The sequence below is a fragment of the Balaenoptera physalus genome (genome assembly GCF_965194825.1).
Source record: "Balaenoptera physalus genome assembly, chromosome: 2".
Taxonomy (NCBI): Eukaryota; Metazoa; Chordata; class Mammalia; order Artiodactyla; family Balaenopteridae; genus Balaenoptera; species Balaenoptera physalus.
In genome coordinates this window covers 67,749,235-67,774,604 of record NC_138883.1, presented here as the reverse complement: position 1 = coordinate 67,774,604, position 25,370 = coordinate 67,749,235, and the positions used below count along the sequence as shown (strand labels likewise).

General features: G+C 36.2%; 1 protein-coding gene across 6 annotated transcripts in view; it reads left to right on the top strand.

Moving 5' to 3' along the window:
- Positions 1-25,370, top strand: part of SCFD1 (sec1 family domain containing 1) — a 132,001-nt gene that overhangs the window by 43,345 nt on the left and 63,286 nt on the right. For 4 of the 6 annotated variants that reach the window (XR_014261130.1, XR_014261131.1, XM_082452126.1 and 1 more), the window contains exons 11-14: positions 11,001-11,140; positions 14,219-14,309; positions 15,262-15,335; positions 16,024-16,105. Coding sequence is in view for 2 of the 6 variants with exons in the window: in XM_082452126.1 (XP_082308252.1) it covers positions 11,001-11,140; positions 14,219-14,309; positions 15,262-15,335; positions 16,024-16,105 (387 nt within the window). In the remaining 4 variants the exon portion in view is untranslated. The remainder of the gene's footprint in view (positions 1-11,000; positions 11,141-14,218; positions 14,310-15,261; positions 15,336-16,023; positions 16,106-25,370) is intronic. The other 2 variants (XR_014261132.1, XR_014261133.1) reach the window with 1 other exon arrangement.

The window sequence follows — 25,370 nt, the reverse complement described above, 5'->3', positions numbered from 1 at the left end:
ATAATTCGAATGTTGGTGCGTTTAATGTTGTCCCAGAGGTCTCTGAGACTGTCCTCAGTTATTTTCATTCTTTTTTCTTATTCTGCTCTACAGTAGTTATTTCCACTATTTTATCTTCCAGGTCACTTATCCGTTCTTCTGCCTCAGTTATTCTGCTATTGATCCCTTCTAGAGAATTTTTAATTTCATTTATTGTGTTGTTCATCATTTTTTGTTTGATGTTTAGTTCTTCTAGGTCCTTGTTAAACGTTTCTTCTATTTTGTCTATTCTATTTCCAAGATTTTGGATCATCTTTACTGTCATTTTTCTGAATTCTTTTTCAGGTAGTCTGCCTATTTCCTCTTCATTTATTAGGTCTGGTGGGTTTTTACCTTGCTCCTTCATCTGCGGTGTGTTTTTCTGTCTTCTCATTTTGCTTAACTTACTGTGTTTGGGGTCTCCTTTTCGCAGGCTGCAGGTTCGTAGTTCCTGTTGTTTTTGGTGTCTGTCCCCAGTGGCTAAGGTTGGTTCAGTGGGTTGTGTAGGCTTCCTGGTGGAGGAGACTAGTGCCTGTGTTCTGGTGGATGAGGCTGGATCTTGTCTTTCTGGTGGGCAGGTCCACGTCTGGTGGTGTGTTTTGGGGTGTCTGTGGCCTTATTATGATTTTAGGCAGCCTCTCTGCTAATGGATGGGGCTTTGTTCCTATCTTGCTAGTTGTTTGGCATAAGGTGTCCAGCACTGTAGTTTGCTGGTCGTTGAGTGAAGCTGGGTCTTGCGTTGAGATGGAGATCTCTGGGAGATTTTTGCTGTTTCCTATTATGTGGAGCTGGGAGGTCTCTTGTGGACCAGTGTCCTGAAGTTGGCTCTCCCACCTCAGAGGCACAGCACTGACTCCTGGCTGGAGCACCAAGAGCTTTTCATCAACACGGCTCAGAATAAAAGGGAGAAAAATTAGAAAGAAAGAAAGAAAGAGGATAAAATAAAATAAAGTAAAGTAAAATAAAATAAAGTCATTAAAATAAAGAATAAAAAATAATTATTACGAAAAAATTTTTTTTTAATTAAATAAATATAAAAAAGACAAAAAAACGGATGGACAGAACCCTAGGACAAATGGTGAAAGCAAAGCTATACAGACAAAATCACACACAGAAGCATACACATACACACTCACAAAAAGAGAAAAAGGGGATAAAATAGTATATCTTTGCTCCCGAAGTCCACCTCCTCAATTTGGGATGATTCGTTGTCTATTCAGGTATTCCACAGATGCAGGGTACATCAGGTTGATTGTGGAGATTTAATCCTCAGCTCCTGAGGCTGCTGGGAGAGATTTCCCTTTCTCTTCTTTGTTCGCACAGCTCCCGGGGTTCAGCTTTGGATTTGGCCCCACCTCTGCGTGTAGGTCGCCTGAGGGCGTCTGTTCTTTGTTCAGACAGGACCGGGTTAAAGGAGCAGCTGATTCAGGGGCTCTGGCTCACTCAGGCCAGGGGGCGGGAGGGGTATGGATGCGGGGCGAGCCTGCGGCGGCAGAGGCCAGCAGGACGTTGCACCAGCCTGAGACGCACCATGTGTTCTCCTGGGGAAGTTGTCCCTGGATCACGGAACCCTGGCAGTGGCGGGCTGCACAGGCTCCCGAGAGGGGCGGTGTGGATAGTGACCTGTGCTTGCACACAGGCTTCTTGGTGGCGGCAGCAGCAGCCTTAGCGTCTCATGCCCGTATCTGGGGTCTGTGCTGATAGCTGCGGCTCGTGCCCATCTCTGGAGCTTGTTTAGGCGGTGCTCTGAATCCCCTCTCTTCACGCACCAGGAAACAAAGAGGCAAGGAAAAGTCTCTTCCCTCTTCGGCCGTTCCAGATCTTTTCCTGGCCTCCCTCCCGGCTAGCCGTGGCGCACCAGCCCCCTTCAGGCTGTGTTCACGCAGCCAACCCCAGTCCTCTCCCTGGGATCTGACCTCCGAAGCCGGAGCCTCAGCTCCCAGCCCCGCCTCACCCCGGTGGGTGAGCAGACAAGCCTCTTGGGCTGGCGAGTGCTGGTCGGCACCGATTCTCTGTGCGGGAACCTCTCCGCTTTGCCCTCTGCACCCCTGTTGCTGCGCTCTCCTCCGTGGCTCCAAAGCTTCCCACCTCCGCCACCCGCAGTCTCTGCCCGTGAAGGGCCTTCCTAGTGTGTGGAAACCTTTCCTCCCCAACAGCTCCCTCCCACTGGTGCAGGTCCCATCCCTATTCTTTGTCTCTTTTTTTTCTTTTTTCTTTTGCCCTACCCAGGTACATGGGGAGTTTCTTGCCTTTTGGGAGGTCTGAGGTCTTCCGCCAGTGTTCAGTAGGTGTTCTATAGGAGCAGTTCCACCTGTAGATGTATTTCTGATGTATCTGTGGGTAGGAAGGTGATCTCCGCATCTTACTCTTCCGCCATCTTGAAGCTGCCCCCAGGATTGCAGTTTTAAAATTGGGAAGACCTCACTGAAAAAGAGACATTTGAGGAAAGATCTAATGGAGAGAAGGTAGTAAATTATGTAGCTATTTGGGAGAATAGCATTCCAGGCAGAAGGATGCCTGATATGTTTAAAAGATGGCAAGGCAGCCAAAGTGGCCAGAGCAAGTAAGGCAGGGAAAAGTAGCAGGAGATGAAGTTAAATAGAACACGGGATGCAATGTAGCATAGGACATTAAAGGCCACTGTAAGGATATTGATTTTTAATTTGAGGGAAGCAGAGAGCCTCACATAGTTTTGAGTAAAGGAATGATATCTGATACACATTTTAAGAGTATCATCCTAGCTACTATATTGAAAAAGACTCTTTGGGGGCATAGGAAGAGTCAAGGAGACCAGTTAGGAGTTGCAGTTATCTTAGCAAGAGATGATGGTGTTTTACACCGAGATGGCAATGGTGAGGGTTGTGATAATCTATTGAATGTAGAGTATAGGATTGACCGATGAATTGGATGTGAGATGTAAGCGAGAGGAGCCAAAGATGACTCCAAAGTTTTGGCCTTTGCAAATGGACAGATGTTCTTTATTGAGATGGGAAAGACGTGGGAGAAGCAGTTTTTGGGGGACGATCAGAGGTTGAGTTTTGGACATGTTAAATGTGAGATGCCCATTAAGATATTCAAGTGTAGATATCATTAGATAGTTAGATATATGAGCCTGGAGTTAAGGAGAAACATCTAGTCTAGAGAAATAAATTTAGAAGTAGTTCATATATAGATGGCATTTAAAGCCAAGAGGTAAGATGAGGTCACCAAGGGAGTGAGTATAGATAGAAGAGAGAACTGATCTCTGAGGCATTTCAGCATTTAGATATTGGTGTGGTGAGTAGGAATGAGCAATATAATATAGGAAGTAGCAGCCAGTGAGGTATGAGAACTAGGTCTGTGTTGTTTTGGAAGCCAATGAATTAAATGTTTCAAACAGGAGATAGAAATTAACTTGTACAAATGCTGAGGACTAAGAGTCACCATTGCATGTGGCAGTGTCAGGGTTATTAGTGAATTTGGTAAGAGTGGCTTCTGATCACTCTGATACCAAAACCAGACAAAGATGTCACAAAGAGAGAACTACAGGCCAATATCACTGATGAACATAGATGCAAAAATCCTCAACAAAATACTAGCAAACAGAATCCAACAGCACATTAAAAGGATCATACACTATGATCAAGTGGGGTTTATCCCAGGAATGCAAGTATTCTTCACTATACGCAAATCAATCAATGTGATACACCATATTAACAAACTGAAGGAGACAAACTATATGATCATCTCAATAGATGCAGAGAAAGCTTTTGACAAAATTCAACACCTATTTATGATAAAAACCCTCCAGAAAGTTGGCATAGAGGGAACTTTCCTCAACATAATAAAGGCCATATATGACAAACCCACAGCCAACATCGTCCTCAATGGTGAAAAGCTGAAACCATTTCCACTAAGATCAGGAACAAGACAAGGTTGCCCACTCTCACCACTATTATTCAACATAGTTTTGGAAGTTTTAGCCACAGCAATCAGAGAAGAAAAAGAAATAAAAGGAATCCAAATTGGAAAGGAAGAAGTAAAGCTGTCACTGTTTGCAGTTGACATGATACTATACATAGAGAATCCTAAAGATGCTACCAGAAAACTACTAGAGCAAATCAATGAATTTGGTAAAGTAGCAGGATACAAAATTAATGCACAGCAATCTCTTGCATTCCTACACACTAATGATGAAAAATCGGAAACTGAAATTAAGAAAACACTCACATTAACATTGCAACAAAAAGAATAAAATATCTAGGAATAAACCTACCTAAGGAGACAAAAGACCTGTATGCAGAAAATTATAAGACACTGATGAAAGAAATTAAAGATGATGCAAATAGATGGAGAGATATACCATGTTCTTGGATTAGAAGAATCAACATTGTGAAAATGACTATACTACCCAAAGAAATCTACAGATTCAATGCAATCCCTATCAAACTACCAATGGCATTTTTCACAGAACTAGAACAAAAAAATTCACAATTAGTATGGAAACACAAAAGACCCTGAATAGCCAAAGCAACCTTGAGAAAGAAAAATGGAGCTGGAGGAATCAGGCTCCCTGACTTCAGATTATACTACAAAGCTATAGTCATCAAAACAGTATGGTACTGGCACAAAAACAGAAATACAGATCAATGAAACAGGATAGAAAGCCCAGAGATAAACCCACGCACATATGGTCACCTTATCTTTGATAAAGGAGGCAAGAATATACAGTGGCGAAAAGACAGCCTCTTCAATAAGTGGTGCTGGGAAAACTGGACAGCTACGTGTAAAAGAATGAAATTAGAACACTCCCTAACACCATACACAAAAATAAACTCAAAATGGATTAAAGACCTAAATGTAAGGCCAGACACTATCAAACTCATAGAGGAAAACATAGGCAGAACACTCTATGACATAAATCACAGCAAGATCCTTTTTGACCCACCTTCTAGAGAAATGGAAATAAAAACAAAAATAAACAAATGGGACCTAATGAAACTTAAAAGCTTTTGTACAGCAAAGGAAAACATAAACAAGATGAAAAGACAACCCTCAGAATGAGAGAAAATATTTGTAAAGGAAGCAACTTACAAAGGATTAATTTCCAAAATATACAAGCAGCTCATGCAGCTCAATATCAAAAAAACAAACAACCCAATCCAAAAATGGGCAGAAGACCTAAATAGACATTTCTCCAAAGAAGATATGCAGATTGTCAGCAAACACATGAAAGAATGCCCAACATCGTTAATCATTAGAGAAATGCAAATCAAAACTACCATGAGATATCATCTCACACAGGTCAGAATGGCCATCATCAAAAAATCTAGAAACAATAAATGCTGGAGAGGGTATGGAGAAAAGGGAACCCTCTTGCACTGTTGCTGGGAATGTAAATTGGTACAGCCACTATGGAGAACAGTGTGGAGGTTCCTTAAAAAACTAAAAATAGAACTACCATACAACCCAGTAATCCCACTACTGGGCATATACCCTGAGAAAACCATAATTCAGAAAGAGTCATGTACCAAAATGTTCATTGCAGCTCTATTTACAATAGCCAGGACATGGAAGCAACCTAAGTGTCCATCAACAGATGAATGGATAAAGAAGATGTGGCACATATATACAATGGAATATTACTCAGCCATAAAAAGGAACGAAACTGAGTTATTTGTAGTGAGGTGGATGGACCTAGAGACTGTCATACAGAGTGAAATAAGTCAGAAAGAGAAAAACAAATACCGTATACTAGCACGTATATATGGAATCTAAAAAAAAAAAAAAAAAAGATTGTCAGAAGAACCTAGGGGCAAGACGGGAATAAAGATGCAGACCTACTAGAGAATGGACTTGAGGATATGGGGAAGGGGAAGGGGAAGCTGGGACAAAGTGAGAGAGTGGCATCGACATATATACACTACCAAACGTAAAATAGATAGCTAGTGGGAAGCAGCCGCATAGCACAGGGAGATCAGCTCGGTGCTTTGTGACCACCTAGCGGGGTGGGATAAGGAGAGTGGGAGGGAGGGAGATGCACGAGGGAAGAGATATGGGGACATATGTATATGTATAACTGATTCACTTTGTTATAAAGCAGAAACTGACACACCATTGTAAAGAAATTGTACTCTAATAAAGATGTTAAAAAAAAAAAAAAGAGTGGCTTCTGTAGTGTAGGGGTTAAACACTGAAGTGGGTATAAGAGAGATTGGAAGAAGAGGCATAGGTGAGAGAATATAGACAAACCTTGAAAGAGTTTTGCTGTATAGGAGAGCTGAGAAAAGGGGTGACTGCTGGAAGGGGACGTGAAGTCAAAAAAAGATTTTTAAATGAGAGAAAGTACAGCATGTTTGTGTATTCCCTATTGGGGAATGATCGAAAGAGAAGAGTTGGTTGTGGAGATAAGAGTGTCCTGCAGGTCTGTATGAGGCATTAGTGACCAGGATGACTACAGAGCAGGATTTCTCAACCTTGGCATTATTGACATTTTGGACCTGATAATTCTTTGCTGTAGGGGGCTGCCCTGTGTATTGTAGGACGTTTAGCAGCATCCCTGACCTCTACCCTCTAGATACCAGTAGCAATCCTTAGTTCTGGACAACCAAAATGTCTTCATTGTCAAATATTCCCATGGGGTGGAGAGGGGCAAAATTGTCTCTGATGAAGAATTACGGTTATAGGCTGACGATGGGAGTTTCAAAGCTGGAGTTGTTTTAGGGAAGAGGACAAGTGAAGAGTCTGGGAGTAACAAGGAAGACACCTAGCCCAATCCTGGGTCCAGTGGTTTGAGATGTGTGACAAGTAAAAAAAAAAAAAAAAGGTTGTGGTCTGAGAAGGCTACAGGGGATAGCCAGTTGGTGTTCAACTAGAGCAAGAAAGTGTTCAGTGGAAGTTGAGAGTAGATGTTCAGAATAGGAGATTTTGCTGATGACTGAGTATGAGTTCCAGAGGGTAGACAGAATGGTTTCAGGAATCCAGTAAGAATGAGAGATGGAATCTGAAAAGGGGTGGCATGATGAGATAGTTTTGGTAGTCTCAAATTAGATTTGGTTGGTGGGGCCCTGCCTGTTGGGTGGGAGCAAGGATCTTAGAGCATACACATCAGGGGTCACCTCTTCATTCCTGCCAGTGGTGTGTGGAGGCCATATAGCGCATCAAGATACCGGGATCCTTTCTAATTCCTAAACTTGAAGAGTTCCTGGGGGAAATTAAAGTACATGATGCTTTGAGTGCAGGTGATAAGATGTGTGTACAGGTAATTGCAATGTAAAGGAATATGCTGAGTCCCCATTGTCAGAAGAGAAATTGGGAAACATAAGTTATGGCAGACATTCCCTAAAACTAGACAAGGCTAATACTGATTTTGAGGGTTTTACTATTGCAGAGTGAAATGAGAATAATAAGGAATATGAAATGAGTTTTTACAACTGACCTTGTATCCTTGTGAGATATATTAATTTTTATTTTCTACTATTTGAAGTTAAAATATTATTTTAAAAATACAAGACGGTAAAAGTATATGGTAGGGGTTTGGGGGGCTTTGTTCTAATCTTCTTCACTTCACAGAATAAAAAGTTGGAAACCATGTGTTTCCAAGGAATTCAATTCAACAAATATTTATTAAGTGCCTCCTCTGTACCAGACACTGCTGGTCACTGGGCTACAAGGTAAACAAAGGAGACATGATCCCAGCTTGCGTGGAGGTTACAATAGTGGATTCCTGTGGACATTTGGGTTATTGTTGTTTTTATTTTTTGTTATAAATAATAGAGCAATGCACATCTCTAGTTAACTTTCTTTCTTAGGCGAGGTTCTCAGATTCCATATTACCCTTTAAGCCGTCTTTTCTCAGTAACATTATTATTAGAATATTTAGGTCTTGTGAAAATAGTCTCTGAGAAAATTGGATATAACAACCTATACAACTTACAATGAGTTAATCCTGTTCATTAATTTTAATACACTTTCTAGATGTGAAAAAACTACAACTGAGGTATCATAACCAATTGTAAGCAAGCCATTTTTTGTTGATTGTTAAAACTGCAGCTTTTGAGGTTTCTTCCGAGCTTTCAAAATTCTTAATAGTTATACCCTCCACCTCCACAAGATGGAGTAAAAGTTGTAGATGGGAGTTTCAAGTTTAACTTGAAATTGGAGCTTGCTTTTTATATTAAATATCTTTGCCTGAAAATCCAGAACATTGATAATGTTTATATATCAGGCCCTGGAAACTGCTGTGAAAATTCACACAGCCTCTCTGTGTGTCAGTAAGGTGATTGTTGTCCTTTAACATGGGAGATACACTCTTCTGATGAAAAACTTTGCAGTGTCCCTTTCCTTTTCTCAGGACATAAGAAGCAAAATTAGTAATTAGAAAGTCATGATTCCTTTTTGTCGTGTCTTGGTTGCAAGGGCTGTGGATCTGATTGTTCAACTGCAATGAGTAGTTTTAGGCAAAGGGTGGACATTATTTCATTGCCGTGTCTTGTCCTTTAGTTGACCTTTGTTTTTTTGAATCTTAGGTGCCCTTGTTTGTGCCTTTGGCCCTCTGCTACTGACCCTCATTATTTAAAATATTAAATCAGAATTTGTACTAATTACATAAGGACTTTAGTAAAGTTTATTTTGTTCTTGCCACTCAAGAAGAGAAAAGGAAGTCATTTCCAAGTTAATATATACTTTTAAAAGGTTATTAGCAAAACATTTAGAAGCACTCGTTTTCTTAAAGATATATGACATTCTGCATTTGGTTGATTGTATCTTTGTGGGGTACAATTTGACATTATTTCTCTTTTTTCCAGTATTTCCTGTAAACTGATAGATCTAGAGACTTAATTAGATTTGGCGCAATTCCTTGCCAAAATAAAAGTTACTTTTACTTTGCTTGGCTTTTTTTCTCATGTGAATATAAATCTTAGCTCTGCATAAATAGGTGTTAACCTATATTACCCAAATGTAACTTTGTTAATATTAGCTCTGTCTGCCTCTCCTGGTCTGCTTTAACTCATGTAAGGAAAACAAGACCACTGAAGACTTACCCATGTTTTCCCAGTGGGATTTACTTATATCTGGTGATTTGGCACACCCTTGTCCAGTTTTCTAAGTCAGGAAAGTGTGAATATCAGTGGGAATAGATTAGACTTTACCATGTGAAAACTAATTCTGTTGTCTTCTATACCCATGTCTTCAGTTCCTTTAACATGATTGAGTAGCACAGAATGTTCTGATTTCCCAATTTTCAAGACTGAAATTACTTCTCCTTATTTGCCTGGCTATTAGTGTAAACAATAGGAATGTTTCTTGCCGCTATTATGTTATTTCTCAAAACTCTTAACATCTTTGATTCCTTTATCATTTTGTGTTTTAAGTATTCCATCAATACTTTAGTAATAATATGCTGTCCTATTTTTAGAGCAGTAATTTTGCTAACAAGTTACTTGTGTTTTGAATGAGCTGTGTGTCATCACCACGGAAATAGTACTTCACTAGAAATTCTAGTTAATAAAGCTTAACTATTTAAAAATGTTTCTTTTCTTCAGTATCTTTGTTTTGTTAGATAACTTTTAAAAACAAAAGTTCTTCTCAGATGTAGCTGTTAACACCTGTTTATTGTACTTTCTTCCTATGTGGATGATTTGCTGTGCCAAGGTGAGGTTAAGGTATGGGATGGGAAAAGGGATTAAATAGGGTTATATTATGTTATGTTTATCCTATGATAATATAAGGAGCCCATAGGAAAGACATAATACTAACAGGTTGAAATACAATATAGTATACTCTTCTTTGTCAAGAGGCTTGTTACTCTACTGGCAGTTAGACATCTATATATTTTGCACTCTTTTTTTTTATGTCATGGGGAAAATGACAAGGAAGTAAGCTATTATAAAGGATTTATTTGAGAAAGTTACAGGGTATGGTCTAAGGATCCAAGGTCAGTATTAATGACCTTTTCCTGTCAAGAGGAAATTAAATTATATTCAGTACAGTTAATTTGCTAAGACCTAGAAGTTTAATCATTAAGAACTTATATCTTAGAACGAAGATGATTGTATCACAGTCATGCTAGATAATTTCTCCATATAATTTCTTTTGCTCATCATTCATTTGCTTATTGATATCCAAATTTTATCTCTAGCTCACTATTCTTCAGAGTAGAGTTGAACCATAACATACTGCTATTACATAAAGGAACCCACAAGTCTAATGCAAGAAGGAGGGAGAAAGAATAGAAAAGATAGCTCACTTTTGTTTTGTTTTTTTGTATGTTTGTTTTTTGAGAAAGGGCAAAAAAAATGAAGCCTCACGTGAGTAAAATTATGTCTACGCAGAAAAGCTTAGCAACTATTAGTATGACTGGCTCTTAGCATTTATGTGAAAGGGAGTTCTATTATTATTGTAGCTTCTGTTGTAATTTTTTTTTTAAATGCGATCCATCAAGTAACAGGTCAGACTGTTAAGACTCCCTAAGAGTTTAAAAATTACATTTAAGGTTATGTTTGTTACTGGAAACAATTAAGCATCAAGAGATGTGGTCAAATAAATGTAGCCAAATATTTGTCTACTATGTAGACATGATAAAAATGAGGTAGATATGCATATTCAAATACAGGAAGAGCTCAAAATATTGATACATTATTAAATGAGAAAAGTAAAGTACAAAGTATGTATAATGTAATCGCATTCTTTAAAATTTAAAGGATATGTTTGCTGACATATACAAAAATATTTTTCTAGAAGGATACACAAGAACCTTAACACGGTTTTATGTGTTTTTTGAAATTGTAATCATATGCATCTACTACTAAATTAAAATACATAAACAATTAAAGGTACCTTTATGTAACAAAACATTGGATGGAGGTCTTTTAATTTCAGATCTGTATTTTGTCCTTGGAAATAGTAGAAAAGGCAGTAAGAATCTGTGTTATTTTTCTTATTGTAGGCAATGTTCTTAAATTCAGAAAACTGTTATTTAAAACAGAATTACTTTTTCCTAGGATTTCCACTTGAACAGAGTTAATTTGGAAGAGTCTTCAGGAGTGGAGAATTCCCCAGCTGGTGCTAGACCAAAGAGAAAAAACAAGAAGTCTTATGATTTAACTCCAGCTGATAAATTTTGGCAGAAACATAAAGGAAGGTAAATAAGAAAAACAATAAGTAAAAGATTCACCCCCTAAAAAGATATGCAGATGTCATATGACTTAATGGGTTTATAAAAAAAAAAAATCAAAACAGGTCACAGTGGTTCATCTACACCATGAATAAGAACTATAATTAAATAGTCTATGGAGCTCTGTTTTATTGCTTAATTTCCTAGTTCTTATGTTGTTTTTGTTAGTTGTTTTGTGGGGGCCACTTCCCTTTTCAATAAGTTCACACCATATGATTTTATAGATTTTACAGATAGTCTTTCTGAATTTCATTTCTATCCCCATTGACCCTCTGCAGCACCATTTCTACCTTTCATTAAAATCGGTTTTTGTGATAGGGAAACATCAAGGTGTGATTTTCCTTTTTTGTTCCATGTTTGCCTTCATACAAACCCAATTTTAGATATCTGTGGAGAAAATACCTAAGCCTGAAAACAAGATTTATTCAAAGTACATTAGAAATAATAGGTGAAAAAATTGTAACAATTTGCCATGTGATTTATTATAGGTAGATATGCAGATCCCATGTGTTGCTATGACCCCTTAAAGTTGAGGTACTTCATGAGCTCAGTAACTGCTATAAAAGTTGTCTAGTGGTCATTATGGCTAGAGGAATCATTCTAAAAAACAAACAAAAAAATCATTCCTCTGAGAGAAAAAGAATGTTGCTCATCAACAATTATGGAAATACAATGTTATTTATTATAATCTGGACTATTTCAACTGTTACTGTATCTATCTATCTGTCTACATATATATATATATATATATATATATATATATGTATATCTCCTTGATATGGCTGTTCTTTTTGGTCTCATTTATGTTTAAAGAGAAATAGGATGTAGACTTGGTTCAATACAATTGGTTTTTTTGTACGTTTTATCTTTTTTTTATTTATAACTTTTTTTTTAAACACTGGAAAATCACATTGCTATAACAAAGAATTTTAGTTTCTCTGCAATGAAAAGTCACTATCTTTCTCTCTGACTAATGCAATTTTGGGTACTGTTATGATTTATTTTAAATTATTTTCTTCTCTTTGGAATCCTATATATAGTCTACATTTCCTTTTAGAATGGTAAAGTATAAGAATTTACATTATTTATAGAGGATGCAGGATATTTTAAAGTTAATTTTAAAGTTCACATTCCCTAATAGAAAAACAAAAGCTTAAGAAAACAATTTCTTTATTCATATATGGAAATTTTGAATATTTTCTTTAGACCATATGTTTAGGAACAACTTAAGAGGTCAATTGAATAGTAAGAACTTTAGTTTTTTGTTTGTCAAGTAGGAATAGCCCTCACTCTGAATGTCATGCTACAATAGCAATGTGGGCACAGATGCTGGGAGACAGCATAGAGTTAAACAAGCTACTTAAATCTCTCTGAGCTTCATTTTCCTCATCAGTAAAATGTGGGATGATACTTCTACCTATTGTCCTATTTCAGAAGGTTGTTGTGAAGATTGACATAATATAAAGAAGTAACTTGCCCCAAATCATCCAGCTTTCATTGGTAAAACCAGGTATAAAAACCAGTTCTGGCAGATTCTAAAGTCCCTGGTCTTAGCTGTCAGTAGTGTATATGTACCTCACCAAGACTGTGGTCAGAATTAAATGAGACAATAGAGACAGATTCTTAGGATAGTGTTTGTCATACAGTCAACACTCAATAAATACAAGCAGTTATTATCATCTGTTAGCCCTGAGACCTAAAGGCACTAGAGATTTTAAGGATCATTTAGTTTAACCAGCACATTTTACCTGCTCACTGCTGTTTTCTGACAACATGGACTCTGCTGGACCTCCGTTAGGGCCTGCAGTTGTCATGTAAAACTGGACTGTGTTTCTCAAAATCCTTTCAGGAGCTTTTGTCATTTCTGTGCTGATCATTAGTGAAGTGTTATCAAGTGTCAGCGTGGAGGAAGGGGGAAGTGACCATTTCTTTCTTAAAGGAGAAAAAGCTTCTGGCCTCCCCTAAGGCTGTAGATGAAAAATACTCATGTTATAGCACAGGGAGATCAGCTGGTGCTTTATGACCACCTAGAGGGGTGGGATAGGGAGGGTGGGAGGGAGATGCAAGAGGGAAGGGATATGGGGATGTATGTATACATATAGCTGATTCACTTTGTTATGCAGCAGAAACTAACACAACATTGTAAAGCAATTATACTCCAATAAAGACGTCAAAAAAAGAAAAAAGAAAAATACTCATGTTAGGAACCATTTCATGGTCAGCATACATTCATCTAGATATATTCAAGATTGATGCTGCATGACACTTTTTCTACCTGAGCTGCTCAGTGATTGCAGATCAGTTGTCTCTGAAGTCTGGAAATCGCTGCTAAACTGCACTTACTGGGAAGATATCAGGGACTGGACCAACAAAACTGTGGCCTAATGTATAACTGATTCACTTTGCTGTATAGCGGAAACTAACACAACATTGTTAAGCAGCTATACTCCAGTAAAAATTAATAAAAACAAAACAAACAAACAAAAACTGGGCCCACATTCTATTTTTACCAGTGGTGTTCTAGATATTGAATTTACAGAATTAAAAGATTTTTTTTCACAGTTACAGTTTTTTTCACAGCATGTAATATTTTTTAGTACATCTTTGTAGTTACATGGACCCTTTGACACTATATGTTAATTTGGCTGGTAATATTTAATTCATGTTTGATATACTGTGGTTTCTCTTCCTTTGTTTTTCAGTCACTTAAATATCTTTTTATTTTTTCTAATAGTGTATAGGTGAAGAGAAAATTGATACAGTTAATGAAAAGAATAGAAATAAAATTTAAATTTGTTTATATGTATAAGTATTATGATATGCATTTTAAAGAAATAGTATTTACAGTGTAAATAGATATCACAAGGATATATAGTTGTATTTATCCTAAATGTTTTCTGCCTGTGTTATATATAATATACATTCAAATCTAAATGAATACATTTGAAATAATAATAAATCCTCATTGTATATATTTCAAAATTCACACAAAAATCAATCTTCTAATCTCATACTTATAGTTCCTCTTGTGCAATACTGTTTCAGTCCATTCCCAGAAGTTGCAGAATCAGTTCAGCAAGAACTAGAGTCTTACAGAGCACAGGAAGATGAGGTTAAACGACTTAAAAGCATTATGGTAAGATTCTGTTTACTTTCTTGGAAATATAGGGAAGCAGAAGGACATCTGGAGGGAGAAAGAGGTTAACTTTTTTTCCTTACAAAAATTCAAGGCCATTCATTGCTTTAATAACAAAAAAAAATATTCTCAACTTACATAAGAGATCTTTTTTAAAAAGAAATCTAAGTTCTAAGGAGAAGAGTGAACTCTTTAAAAAAATACGAATTTATGATTTGAAAAAATGTATAATGTGAGTATATTTTAGAGATGTATGTTCCCGTGCTGCTCATTTTACTATATTTTTGATCTAACTTCAAATTTCAGCTGTACTATTTATTACTGTGTGACCTGTGGCAAGTCTCTGGGCCTACTTCTTTTTCTTTTTGCTTTTTTTTAATAAATTTATTTATTTATTTTTGGCTGCGTGTGGGCTTTCTCTAGTTATGGCGAGTGGGGGCTACTCTTTGTTGCGGCGCACGGGCTTCTCATTGCGGTGGCTTCTCTTGTTATGGAGCACGGGCTCTAGGCGCACGGGCTTCAGTAGTCATGGGACGTGGGCTCAGTAATTGTGGCTCGCGGGCTCTAGAGCGCAGGCTCAGTAGTTGTGGCGCATGGACTTAGTTGCTCCGTGGCATGTGGGATCTTCCTGGACCAGGGCTCGAACCCATGTCCCCTGCATAGGCAGGTGGATTCTTAACCACTGTGCCACCAGGCAAGTCTCTGGGCCTATTTCTTTATCTGAAAATGCCAGCTGGTCCTTTTTTTAGTCATCCAACCATTCATTAGATTGGTGGTGACTAGAACTTTTCTGTAACTGTCAAAAATGCAGATGCTTGCTCCTTAGAAGGGAAGAATTATTATCCTGGGTGACCAGAATCTTACTGTTTATCAGTGATCTTAGGAATATATTGATTTTCATGCTTGGGCTTGGGATTTCTGAGTAGTTACTGGGACCTTTTTTTCCTTCCAGGGACTAGAAGGGGAAGATGAAGGAGCCATAAGTATGCTGTCTGACAATACTGCTAAGTTAACATCAGCCGTTAGGTAAGCAGGCAGTTTATCCTCTTTGAAATCTTTCTGTTGATAAGATTTATTTTGGAGGTTAAAAAATTGATTAATATTTTTCATGATAGGAAATAATAGTAATAGCATATACCTTTAAGACTAAAGAACTAAATTGTGTTTTTAATATGTTCAAGCTGATTTAAGTTCCCTCCTTTTTATATAGCAGATCATTTGTTCCTTTTACTAGTTAGAATTGTATAATGGGGGTAATTTTGCCACCGAGATAGTATCGCTGATAAAGTAAGGTGAGTTATTGTTAATTTTATCATTGCTGCTATTACTTTATTAGCTACAGTTTAAGCAGTATCTTTTTCATACTTTAAATGCCATCAAGGAGAGAGAGTTTCGTGTTTTAGAAATTTCACATTAATCTGATTTTATTCTAAACCTCCAAATTTTGGAATCAGAAAGTTAAGTGGTAGAATAATGATATTTGGGAGGCAGGTTATTTTAAAATAAGAAGCATTTCAACTGTATTAAAGTGGTAAATACTGTATGTGTTCAAGCCTAGAGATTAAGTTCAGTTGATAGTTTAACATGTAATTTTGTCCCTGTTTTACTGTTCCAAGTATCCTCAGAGGAAGCAACCAGGTGTGTGTTTTATTAAAATTTATGTCATTTCCTTAGAGAATTTAATGGTTAATTTTCAATTTTTTGATACTTGTAGTTCTTTGCCAGAACTCCTTGAAAAAAAAAGACTTATTGATCTCCATACAAATGTTGCCACTGCTGTTTTAGAACATATAAAGGTAAATTTAGCTTTTCCTTCCCCACAATATAGCTACTATTTTTGTAGGGTTTTAGACTTTGTAAGATTCTTTCATATTCATTATCTCGTTGAGCCCTCACTGTAAAGTTAAGAGATATAATTATTGAAGGCAGCATTATTACCTTCATTTTTGCAAATGAGGAAACCAATCCAGGAAGATTAGTGATTTGCCCAAGGTCACATGTTCAGTAAACAGAAGTTAGCATCTGTGATATTTTTATTTACGTTTTATCGTATTACTTTGTTAATAGTAGACCTGTATCTAAACATCAGTAATACAGATTTAGACATCCCTTTTACTATAGTACTATCTAAAATATCTATTAATAACATCACTTCATTATGTAACTTGGTTCTGAACTTTTTAGTTTTAGATTAGTCTGTTAGCATTATTGCTTCTTACTGTTACCTGCTGTACTGTGATTTTGAAACAAATGTATTGGATATTCTGTATGTTGTTATCATAGTTCTTTTTTCTCATTACTTCATTCATGGTAACTCTGTATCAGCTGGACTTAATCCATTCTTCAGTATCCTACTGTCATTTATTCTCTGGACATGGAACTGAATTCCAGTGACAGATTGATGGTATACTAGAATGTGGCTATTACTGACCCCTACTTTCCATTTGAGATGATACATTTGAAAAAGCAATGTAAAAAAGCTGAATATGCTTGCTTCCTGTCCAAAGTATTGAGAACAACTTGGATTTATGGAAAAGGGGATTAAACATTTTTCTTTTTTAATGATTTAAAAAGCCTTAGAGCATTAGAAAGGAGCTAACATAGATAGATAATGGACATTGTACAGCACAGAATTTAAACCTGCATAATTTCTATTAAGCTGACAACCCGATTTTTTTTTTCCCCACATCTTGATAGTGATGCTTGCTATTTTCATGTACCTACAGGAATAGAAACATAACTGAGCAGTCTATAGATGATTTCTGCTGCTGATATTTTCACTTCAATATGTTGCATCTCTGTAAAGTGGGAAAACGCTGATCAAATTTTTTTACCTGAGATCATTGTCTCCTGTGGAGATAATTTATATAACCAGTAAAATGCAACAGAGAGCTATATTGAGAATTTACTTCACTAGGAAAGTAAAGGCTTTGCTTACAAGGCTAAATATTAAGACTATGAATCTAATATAAAAAGTTAAACACAAATTTATTGCATTAAAACAAAATATAGGTTCTGCTTTACATCTACTGAACTATAATTATGTAATCAAGATCTTATGATTCATTAAACAAATGTTTCTTGATTACATGCTGTTTTTGACAGTTGTTAATAGTCCTATGTGTACCTTGAGATTTAAACTGTTCCATGGATTTTTTTGACATATAGTTTTTCATTAATTTTTTTCATTATTAAACGTTTATTAATTCTTGTATTTTACTTTCTGACTTCAGTTCTCACAGTTGTAAAACCAGGAAAGTGCCAAGCTTAGCTTCTACTTCCAGACTGAATTGTGTAACCCAAAGTAACTAATTATCATACCAATGGAAAGTGCACAGTTTCATCTTATTCATAAAACTTTACAAACATTATCCTGCCACAAATTTATATGAATATACTCTAGGTCAGAGACTAGCGCTTATGGTTTGAGAAAATTCTGGTTAAAGTAATTTACTTACTCAATTATGTTAAGTGGCTCTGTAGGTGTTTTGCTGGGCCCTAGAGATTCTGTAATAAACAGGACAGACAAGTTCTTTGTTCTCTTGGAGCTAATATAGTAGTGACAACAAACAAAGTAAGCAAGTTAGGAAACAGGATAACATCAGGCATTTAGGTGATATGAAAACACCAAATTAGGGTGATATATGATAGACACTGGCTCAGAGGGCTGTTCTAGAGTAAGTGAAATCACCATCAAAGGAAATCACCTTTGATAAGGTGATGTTTTAATTGAGACCCGAATCACACGAAGGAACCAGTTAGTGAAAATTTCAGGGCCACGTATTCCAGGCAGAGGGACTAATATGTGCCGCAAAGGCCTTAAGGCAGGAACAAATTGTTTTGGAGGACCTAGAAGAAGACTGATGTACTTATAGTGAAGAGAGAAAGAGTGATAGACTATGGGGTCAAGAGAAATAGGGATTTAAGTATGATGAGGTTAATGCCATGATATGATTTATGTTTTAACAAGAGAATGGTCTGAGCTGTGTGAGGGATGGGTGAGTTCTGGAAGTAAGTGGAGACCTGGAAGATGGCTATTATACCTGACTAGGTGAAAAATGGTGTTTTTTAAGGCAAAATTTGCCTACGAAGTTCTTTATGATGCTTATTTATGATTGTATATGAGTTTTTGAGAATCACTTTGTTCTAATAGATGCCGTCTGTCTGAGATACTTTAATAAGCCACCATGCCTGACCCAAAAATTCTGCTTTAAGACCTGGTTGCTTGGCTCTCCTTATAAAGGAACTTGTTTCTTCCAGGGCTGCTAATTGTCTGGCAGAGCATCTTATGCTAAGAAACTAATTTGTCATTCAGGGTGTTAAATACTTGTATATGAAATCTACATATTTTGGAATGATTTTTGTGCTGTAACTCAAGGAAGACACCATATTCCTAGTAGGATCTGATATAAAGAAACTATAAAGGACATTATATATAAGGTCATTCACTTGCAGAGGGAAAATAATGTCATGTATAGAACACAGTATTCCTCATTGGATCATTCTAGGAAACCCAATTAACAGTAGAAGTTTTTTTTTAAATCATAGATAAAGGAGCATATTTATTTTAAATATTTACATATAAATTATAGTTGTATTTAATAAGCCACATACTCTGAGTTGTTCTGATATAAGAAATTCTACTAGGGCTTCCCTGGTGGTGCAGTGGTTAGGAATCCGCCTGCCAATGCAGGGGACACAGGTTCGAGCCCTGGTCCAGGAAGATCCCACATGCCGCAGAGCAACTAAACCCGTGCGCCACAACTACTGACCCTGCACTCTAGAGCCCGTGAGCCACAACTATTGAGCCTGTGCACCTAGAGCCCATGCTCTGCAACAAAGGAAGCCACCCAATGAGAAGCCCGCGCACCACAACAAAGAGTAGCCCCCGCTCACTGCAACTGAAGAAAAGCCCACGGGCAGCAACAAAAGACCCAATGCAGCCAAAAATTAAATAAATAAATAAATAAATAAATAATAATAAAAAGGAAATTCTATTAGTATAGAAAAATTGGGATGTCTTCTGTGAAGAGTCCTGTTTTAGTGTTAACCATCTTTCTTAAGTTATTCTCCCTTGTCAAAACTAGCATTTAAATGCTATTGTTTCCATTTTTTCTCATTACTTCTAGTTATAAAATTTTTTCTTACAGTTTTTCATAATTATTAAATTTCCAGTTTTAAAATATTTACTTTTAAGTGGCATGTTTATTTGTGCCATTATTATGTTACACCATCTGCCCCTGGCTATATAATGTTAATAATAATTAAAGAATTATTTTTCTCCATTATCTCTTTTTTTTTTTAATTTTTATTGGAGTATAGTTGCTTAACAATGTTGTGTTAGTTTCTTGCTGTACAGCAAAGTGAATCAGTCATATGTATACATATATCCCCTTTTTTTTGGTTTTCCTTCCCATTTAGATCACTACAGAGCATTGAGTAGAGTTCCCTGTGCTATACAGTATGTTCTCATTAGTTATCTATTTTATACATAGTATCAATAGTGTATATATGTCAATCCCAATCTCCCAATTCATCCCACCCCCCCATCATCTCTTACTCTTTTCATTAGAATTTGTTGACCACCTGAACTTTATTTACTTCTTTGTAAACATTTATTCACCTGAGTAGTAAATACTTATTATTAGCAAGAATATTATGACTTTTAATGCAGAGATCTCAGAACACTTCTCTTGGTATTTGTCTTGCAATTTTGCATATTCTTTTGGGGTGTTTAGATTATAGCTGCTTCTTACATTTCTTTAGATGGTTTTCTGAAGCAGAATACTAGAAGAGAAGTCCTGGCAGTTACCCAGTAGTTGATGTTTCAGTGGAAAGATAGAAGGAGCACAGCAGTTTGCAACAAGTTTGGCAAATATTATCATGTAAATGTATTGATAGTCTAAGGATTTTAGTGGCTTGGGTCGTTAGCGTTGGTCTACTAGATTAAATTGTTGAATCCTCATTTGTTTAAAGTAAACCTTATCTTTTGAAACCTCTTTAGCAATTTTTTCATTTCTAATACAAGTAAGATTTTCCCCCACTTGCTGGTTGTTACAGAATGGATTCTGAGATTACTTAAATAATTTGTAGACAAATTTTAATTTATTTTACTTATTGTTGTCTCACCTGCATAATCACACTGAATTAATTACTCTCTAGCATCAGAAACCTAAGAAAAGGAAAAGTTACCTAGCTGGAAGTCATAGTAGATGAGAGAGAGAAATGGCATTATATGCTTTTTCCCCTAATGCTCTTACATCTGAATGCGCCTTCCCGAGGTAGCCGGCAAAGAATTAGCTGTTAATAAGCTGTTGTGGATCAAGGCTTCATTGGTGCTGAATCTTAATTTTTGTTCTTCTTGTGGAGAAAGTTAAGAGGTACTGAATTAGATCTAAAGACATCATCTGGTCAAGCAAACATGTACTGCCTTAGGTCTACACTCTGAACAAGGTTTAGCCCTTGCTAGCGATGCTAGCTTTTAACTGGAGCCCCTCCTTCAGGGGACTAATTTTTCTTTGGTTCAACTTCACTATCTTTCTTAGGGGAAAATAAGCTTTCAAAATGAAATAGAAACTGAACTGATCTTCACTAGTCAACACATCAAATTAGCTGATGCCCTTTATTCCCTTGGTAAAACAGTGGTTGCTGACCACATTATTGACATGCTGACAGTTGACAGCTAGTATGTTTGCAAGTTGAATTTTTTGCTTACCAAAGAGTTTTTTGTATTTGATTCCAATCTGTTTATGTCAATGATATGAGTAGGAAAAGAAGATTGTTTCTATAAAACTAAGTTACATGCCTTAGACTCAATGAAGATGGTGATTTAATTATTGCTTAATTTAGTAGCAGGTAAAAAAAAACCACAGAAAAACTGTAAGACATTAGAAAATCTTGAAAAATACTAAAATTGCTTTGTAAATGTTTATAAGTTTTTTTATTTCAATTCAAAGAAACAAACTAGAAGTTGTAGGTGATCCCTTATAGGTGTGCATTATGCAAGAAAGAAAAAAATTTCAGTCAGTGAACCTCAGTACTCAAGGGAAAGGTCTTGGATCTACGTCAAGATTGACAGACAATTATACATTTTAGACCTTAAGTTAAAAGGTAGTGTTTAAAATGTTTATATACAACACAGGTCCTTTTTTATTCTTTACATTAACTGACTTTGATTAACTGATCATTACTCTCCTGATCACAGTAGGGAAGAAATTTTACTGTACTATAAATCAGAACATTTCTCTGGCTGGATTTTGACTGATCTCTTTTAAATGATCTCTTGTCCAGTACACATACCAAGTGAATGTTCATATGACCTTGGTGTCTTTTCTTCAAGGCAGGGGAAAATATATCTTGTAGCAGGAAGTCCCCAATGGACATACTGTTGCTATCTTCTACCTCTTTTCATCCCAATTATGATTAGTCACTATCAGAACTTAAAGTTTTCTTGACTCCAAGTATGACCAAAGACAGCTCTTGAGTGAGTGAAATATCCTTCAGTTTCTTACTCACTATGAATTTCTGGAGGCTACTTCCACATCCTCAACAAACAAAGTGTGAAATTACCTTTTCCTAGCTCTTTGCTCTCACTTTTCTGCCATCTGCTTTCATGAAGATGAAGCATTGTCATTTAGCAAGACCCAGTTTAATAGATTCATAAACGTTAAATTCATAGAAATAAAGACTTCTCAAAACTCAATAAAGGGAAAATGAACAACCCAATTTTTAAAAGGGTAAAAGATTTGAACAAAGATTTGGCTAAAAAGATACGCGGGTGACAAATAAGTTCAGTGTCAACAATCATTAGAAAAATACAACTAAAACCATAGTGAGATACCTCTATACATCTATTAAAAGGTCTAAAATTTAAAATATTGATCATGCCAACCTTTGGCAAGGATGCAGAAGAACTAGAACTCTCATATATTGCTGGTAGGAATGTAAAATGGTACACCCACTTTGGAAAACAGTATCTCTGTTCCTTAAAATGTTAAACACAAACCCATTTTATGCTCCAGCCATTCTACTCCTAGGTGTTTACTCAAGATAAATGAAATCATATACATTCATTGTACATGAATATTTATAGCAGCTCTTTGTCATAGCCCAAAACTGGAAACAACCCAAATGTCTATCAACAGGTGAATTGAATGAACAAATATGGTATATCTATACAATGGGATATTCTACAATTAAAAGGAAGATACTATTAATACATACAGTATGTATTGTTGGATGAATCTCAGAGTAATTGCACTGAGTGAAAGATGAATGGATGAATCTCAGAGTAATTACACTGAGTGAAAGAAGCCACACACACACAAAAAGTACATAATCTATAATTGCATTTACATAAAATTCATAAAAATGCAAGCTAATCTATAGTGACAGAAAGCAGGACATAGAGAAGGGTGTTGGAGGGCCAAAAGGAAAGAAGTACATTGAGAAAATTTCCTTGGGTGATGAATGATATGTTCAGTGTTTGGACTGTGTTCATGGTTTCATGGGTATATACATATGTTAAAACTGAACAAATTCTGTGTATTGTATGTCATTATACATCAATAAAAGTGAAAAATTCAAACAAAGCTTAGTGTTCATCTATTTCAGGTCTTTTATAGATAAGAAAACAGATTTTAATTAAGTCATTGAGAAAGCCAAAGACTAATTTTGGTAATGTGAATTTTTGGCATTGCGTTTTAAGTGACATAGAATATTAAGAAACAGAGAATATGCTACGTAATTTGTGAGTGGGTAAACCCGGGAGTTTTTTACAGACTTTTCCCTTATAGGAATATACAGTAGGTTAAATGCAGAGAGTAGAAGCAGAATTGAGATGAACAGTCAAATGTTTAAAATAAAAGGAGAGGACAGATGCATTCCTTACTTTTTTAAATAGATTTCTCACATTTTATTTATTTATTTATACCTTGACTTGTTCTACAGAATTTGAGGTCACTTACAATGACAACACATAGAATAACAGAACAGAGAATAATTCATGAGCACCAGGGATATACAAATCAAAGTAGAAAGTAAAAAATCAAACATAGCCCTTATAATTCCTCAGTCCTGTAGCACCCACTTTCCAAAGTCCTTCACGAACCTCCTGTGGAACTAGGATTTTCAAGCTAGAAGGAACGGTGGGACAGAGTTTTTAGTAGATTCCACAAATTAGTGAGGTTTCTTCCTTGGTGAAATAAGATTAAAAATAAAGTTTACTGTATCCCCCTCTTGGAGATTCATAATGCAGTATAATATACACATTTTATTTTATTTTTTAAAATTTATTTATTTATTTATTTTTGGCTGCATTGGGTCTTCATTGCTGCACGCGAGCTTTCTCTAGCTACGGCGAGTGGGGGCTACTCTTCGTTGCATAGCACGGGCTTCTTATTGTGGTGGCTTCTTTTGTTGCGCAGCATGGGCTCTACACGCGCGGACATCAGTAGTTGTGGCTCACGGGCTCTAGAGCACAGGCTCAGTAGTTATGGCACACGGGCTTAGTTGCTCCACGGCACGTGGGATCTTCCCAGACCAGGGCTCAAGCCCGTGTCCCCTGCATTGGCAGGTGGATTCTTAACCGCTGTGCCACCAGGGAAGCCCAATATATGCATTTTAAAAACTTATTTAGCCAATAATTCTCAAACTCCGTTGACTTTGGAACACCTCTAGGGATTATTTCTTATAACCAACTCTGAGAACTAGCATTCTGCAGAACATGTTTTGTGAAATATTCTTCATTTAATCAGTGAAGGAAATAAGATACACTTCTCATATCTCCAGAAAAGGTTAAATGTTCCCTAGTTAATGGCAGAGTTGGAACTCAAACCTGGAACTTTTTGTATTTTGTCTTGTTATCCCTTTACCATACCATTTATCATTGTTATTCAGTTTCAGTCTGGTTCAGTTTATCAAGTAAAGTCACGAAATGTTTCATTTAAAGAAATGCCTTAAAGAATTTTGCATTCTTTTACCTGACTCCTTCTGATACTGCCATTTTTGCTTTCTTTTCTCTATACTTATTGATCACCTACAATGTACAGTTCTGTAGACGGTTCTTATTTTAATCGAGTGAAAATATTTACACCCTGATTGTTATGTGAGTACTAGAGCACCTTTAAAAAACATGTATTTTAAGATACTATGTAAATGAATGTGTTTTTACTACAGTGCCTTAAAGAGTGCTTTACACTTCACAAATATTTTATTATCAAACACAGCATCCTCAGATCATGATCGTTGGCTGAAAAATATGAACATGTGATGTATTTTTTTCCTTTTAAAGAGAACAAACTTCTTTTGTGCACTTGTATATCAGATAATTTAACATAATAGATATGTTCTCTCATTCTACAGAGGAAAACGAATCTCAGAGATACTGAGTACATGACTTGAGACTAACTGCCAGAGCCTGAACTTGAACTTTGGCTTTTGACTTTTAAATCCCGTACTCTGTCTACCGTGCTGTAGTTCCTTAAAACATAATCACCAAAAATGTAATGAGAATAGTTTTGCTCTTTTATAATCCCTTTAGAGTAACCATGGGTCCAAAAGTAATGTAAACAAGCAAAAAGTAGAAGTAGGGAGCCCCAGTTGTCTTATTAAAATATTTGACCAATGTGTTCATTCATTCATTTTAAAAATACTCAGTTGGCCTAGTCTTTTATGTCCATGAATGCTTAAATAGGAAATGAAAATTTAGTCAACTTTTAAATTGTTTCGTAAAACAAGTATACTTTTTTAAATAATGGATTTGTTTTAAAGGTCAGTTATGTTGAAATACCAATAAATACCTCAAGAAAAATTCCATGCTAGGGTTACTTATTGACTGTCATAGCGAACATGAATACATACAAATATATGTATGTATTATATGCTTTGTGTATTCATTGTCAATGTAAGACTACAATCCTAAAGCTATCTTTTTTTTGAAGCACATGCAAAATCATATCTGTGTTGTTTTCCTTTGGTTTGAGTTATTTTATATAATATCTATGGAGAAGTAAAAGTGAAAGGTGTTATTATTCAAAGCTACACAAATATTTCCAAGATATG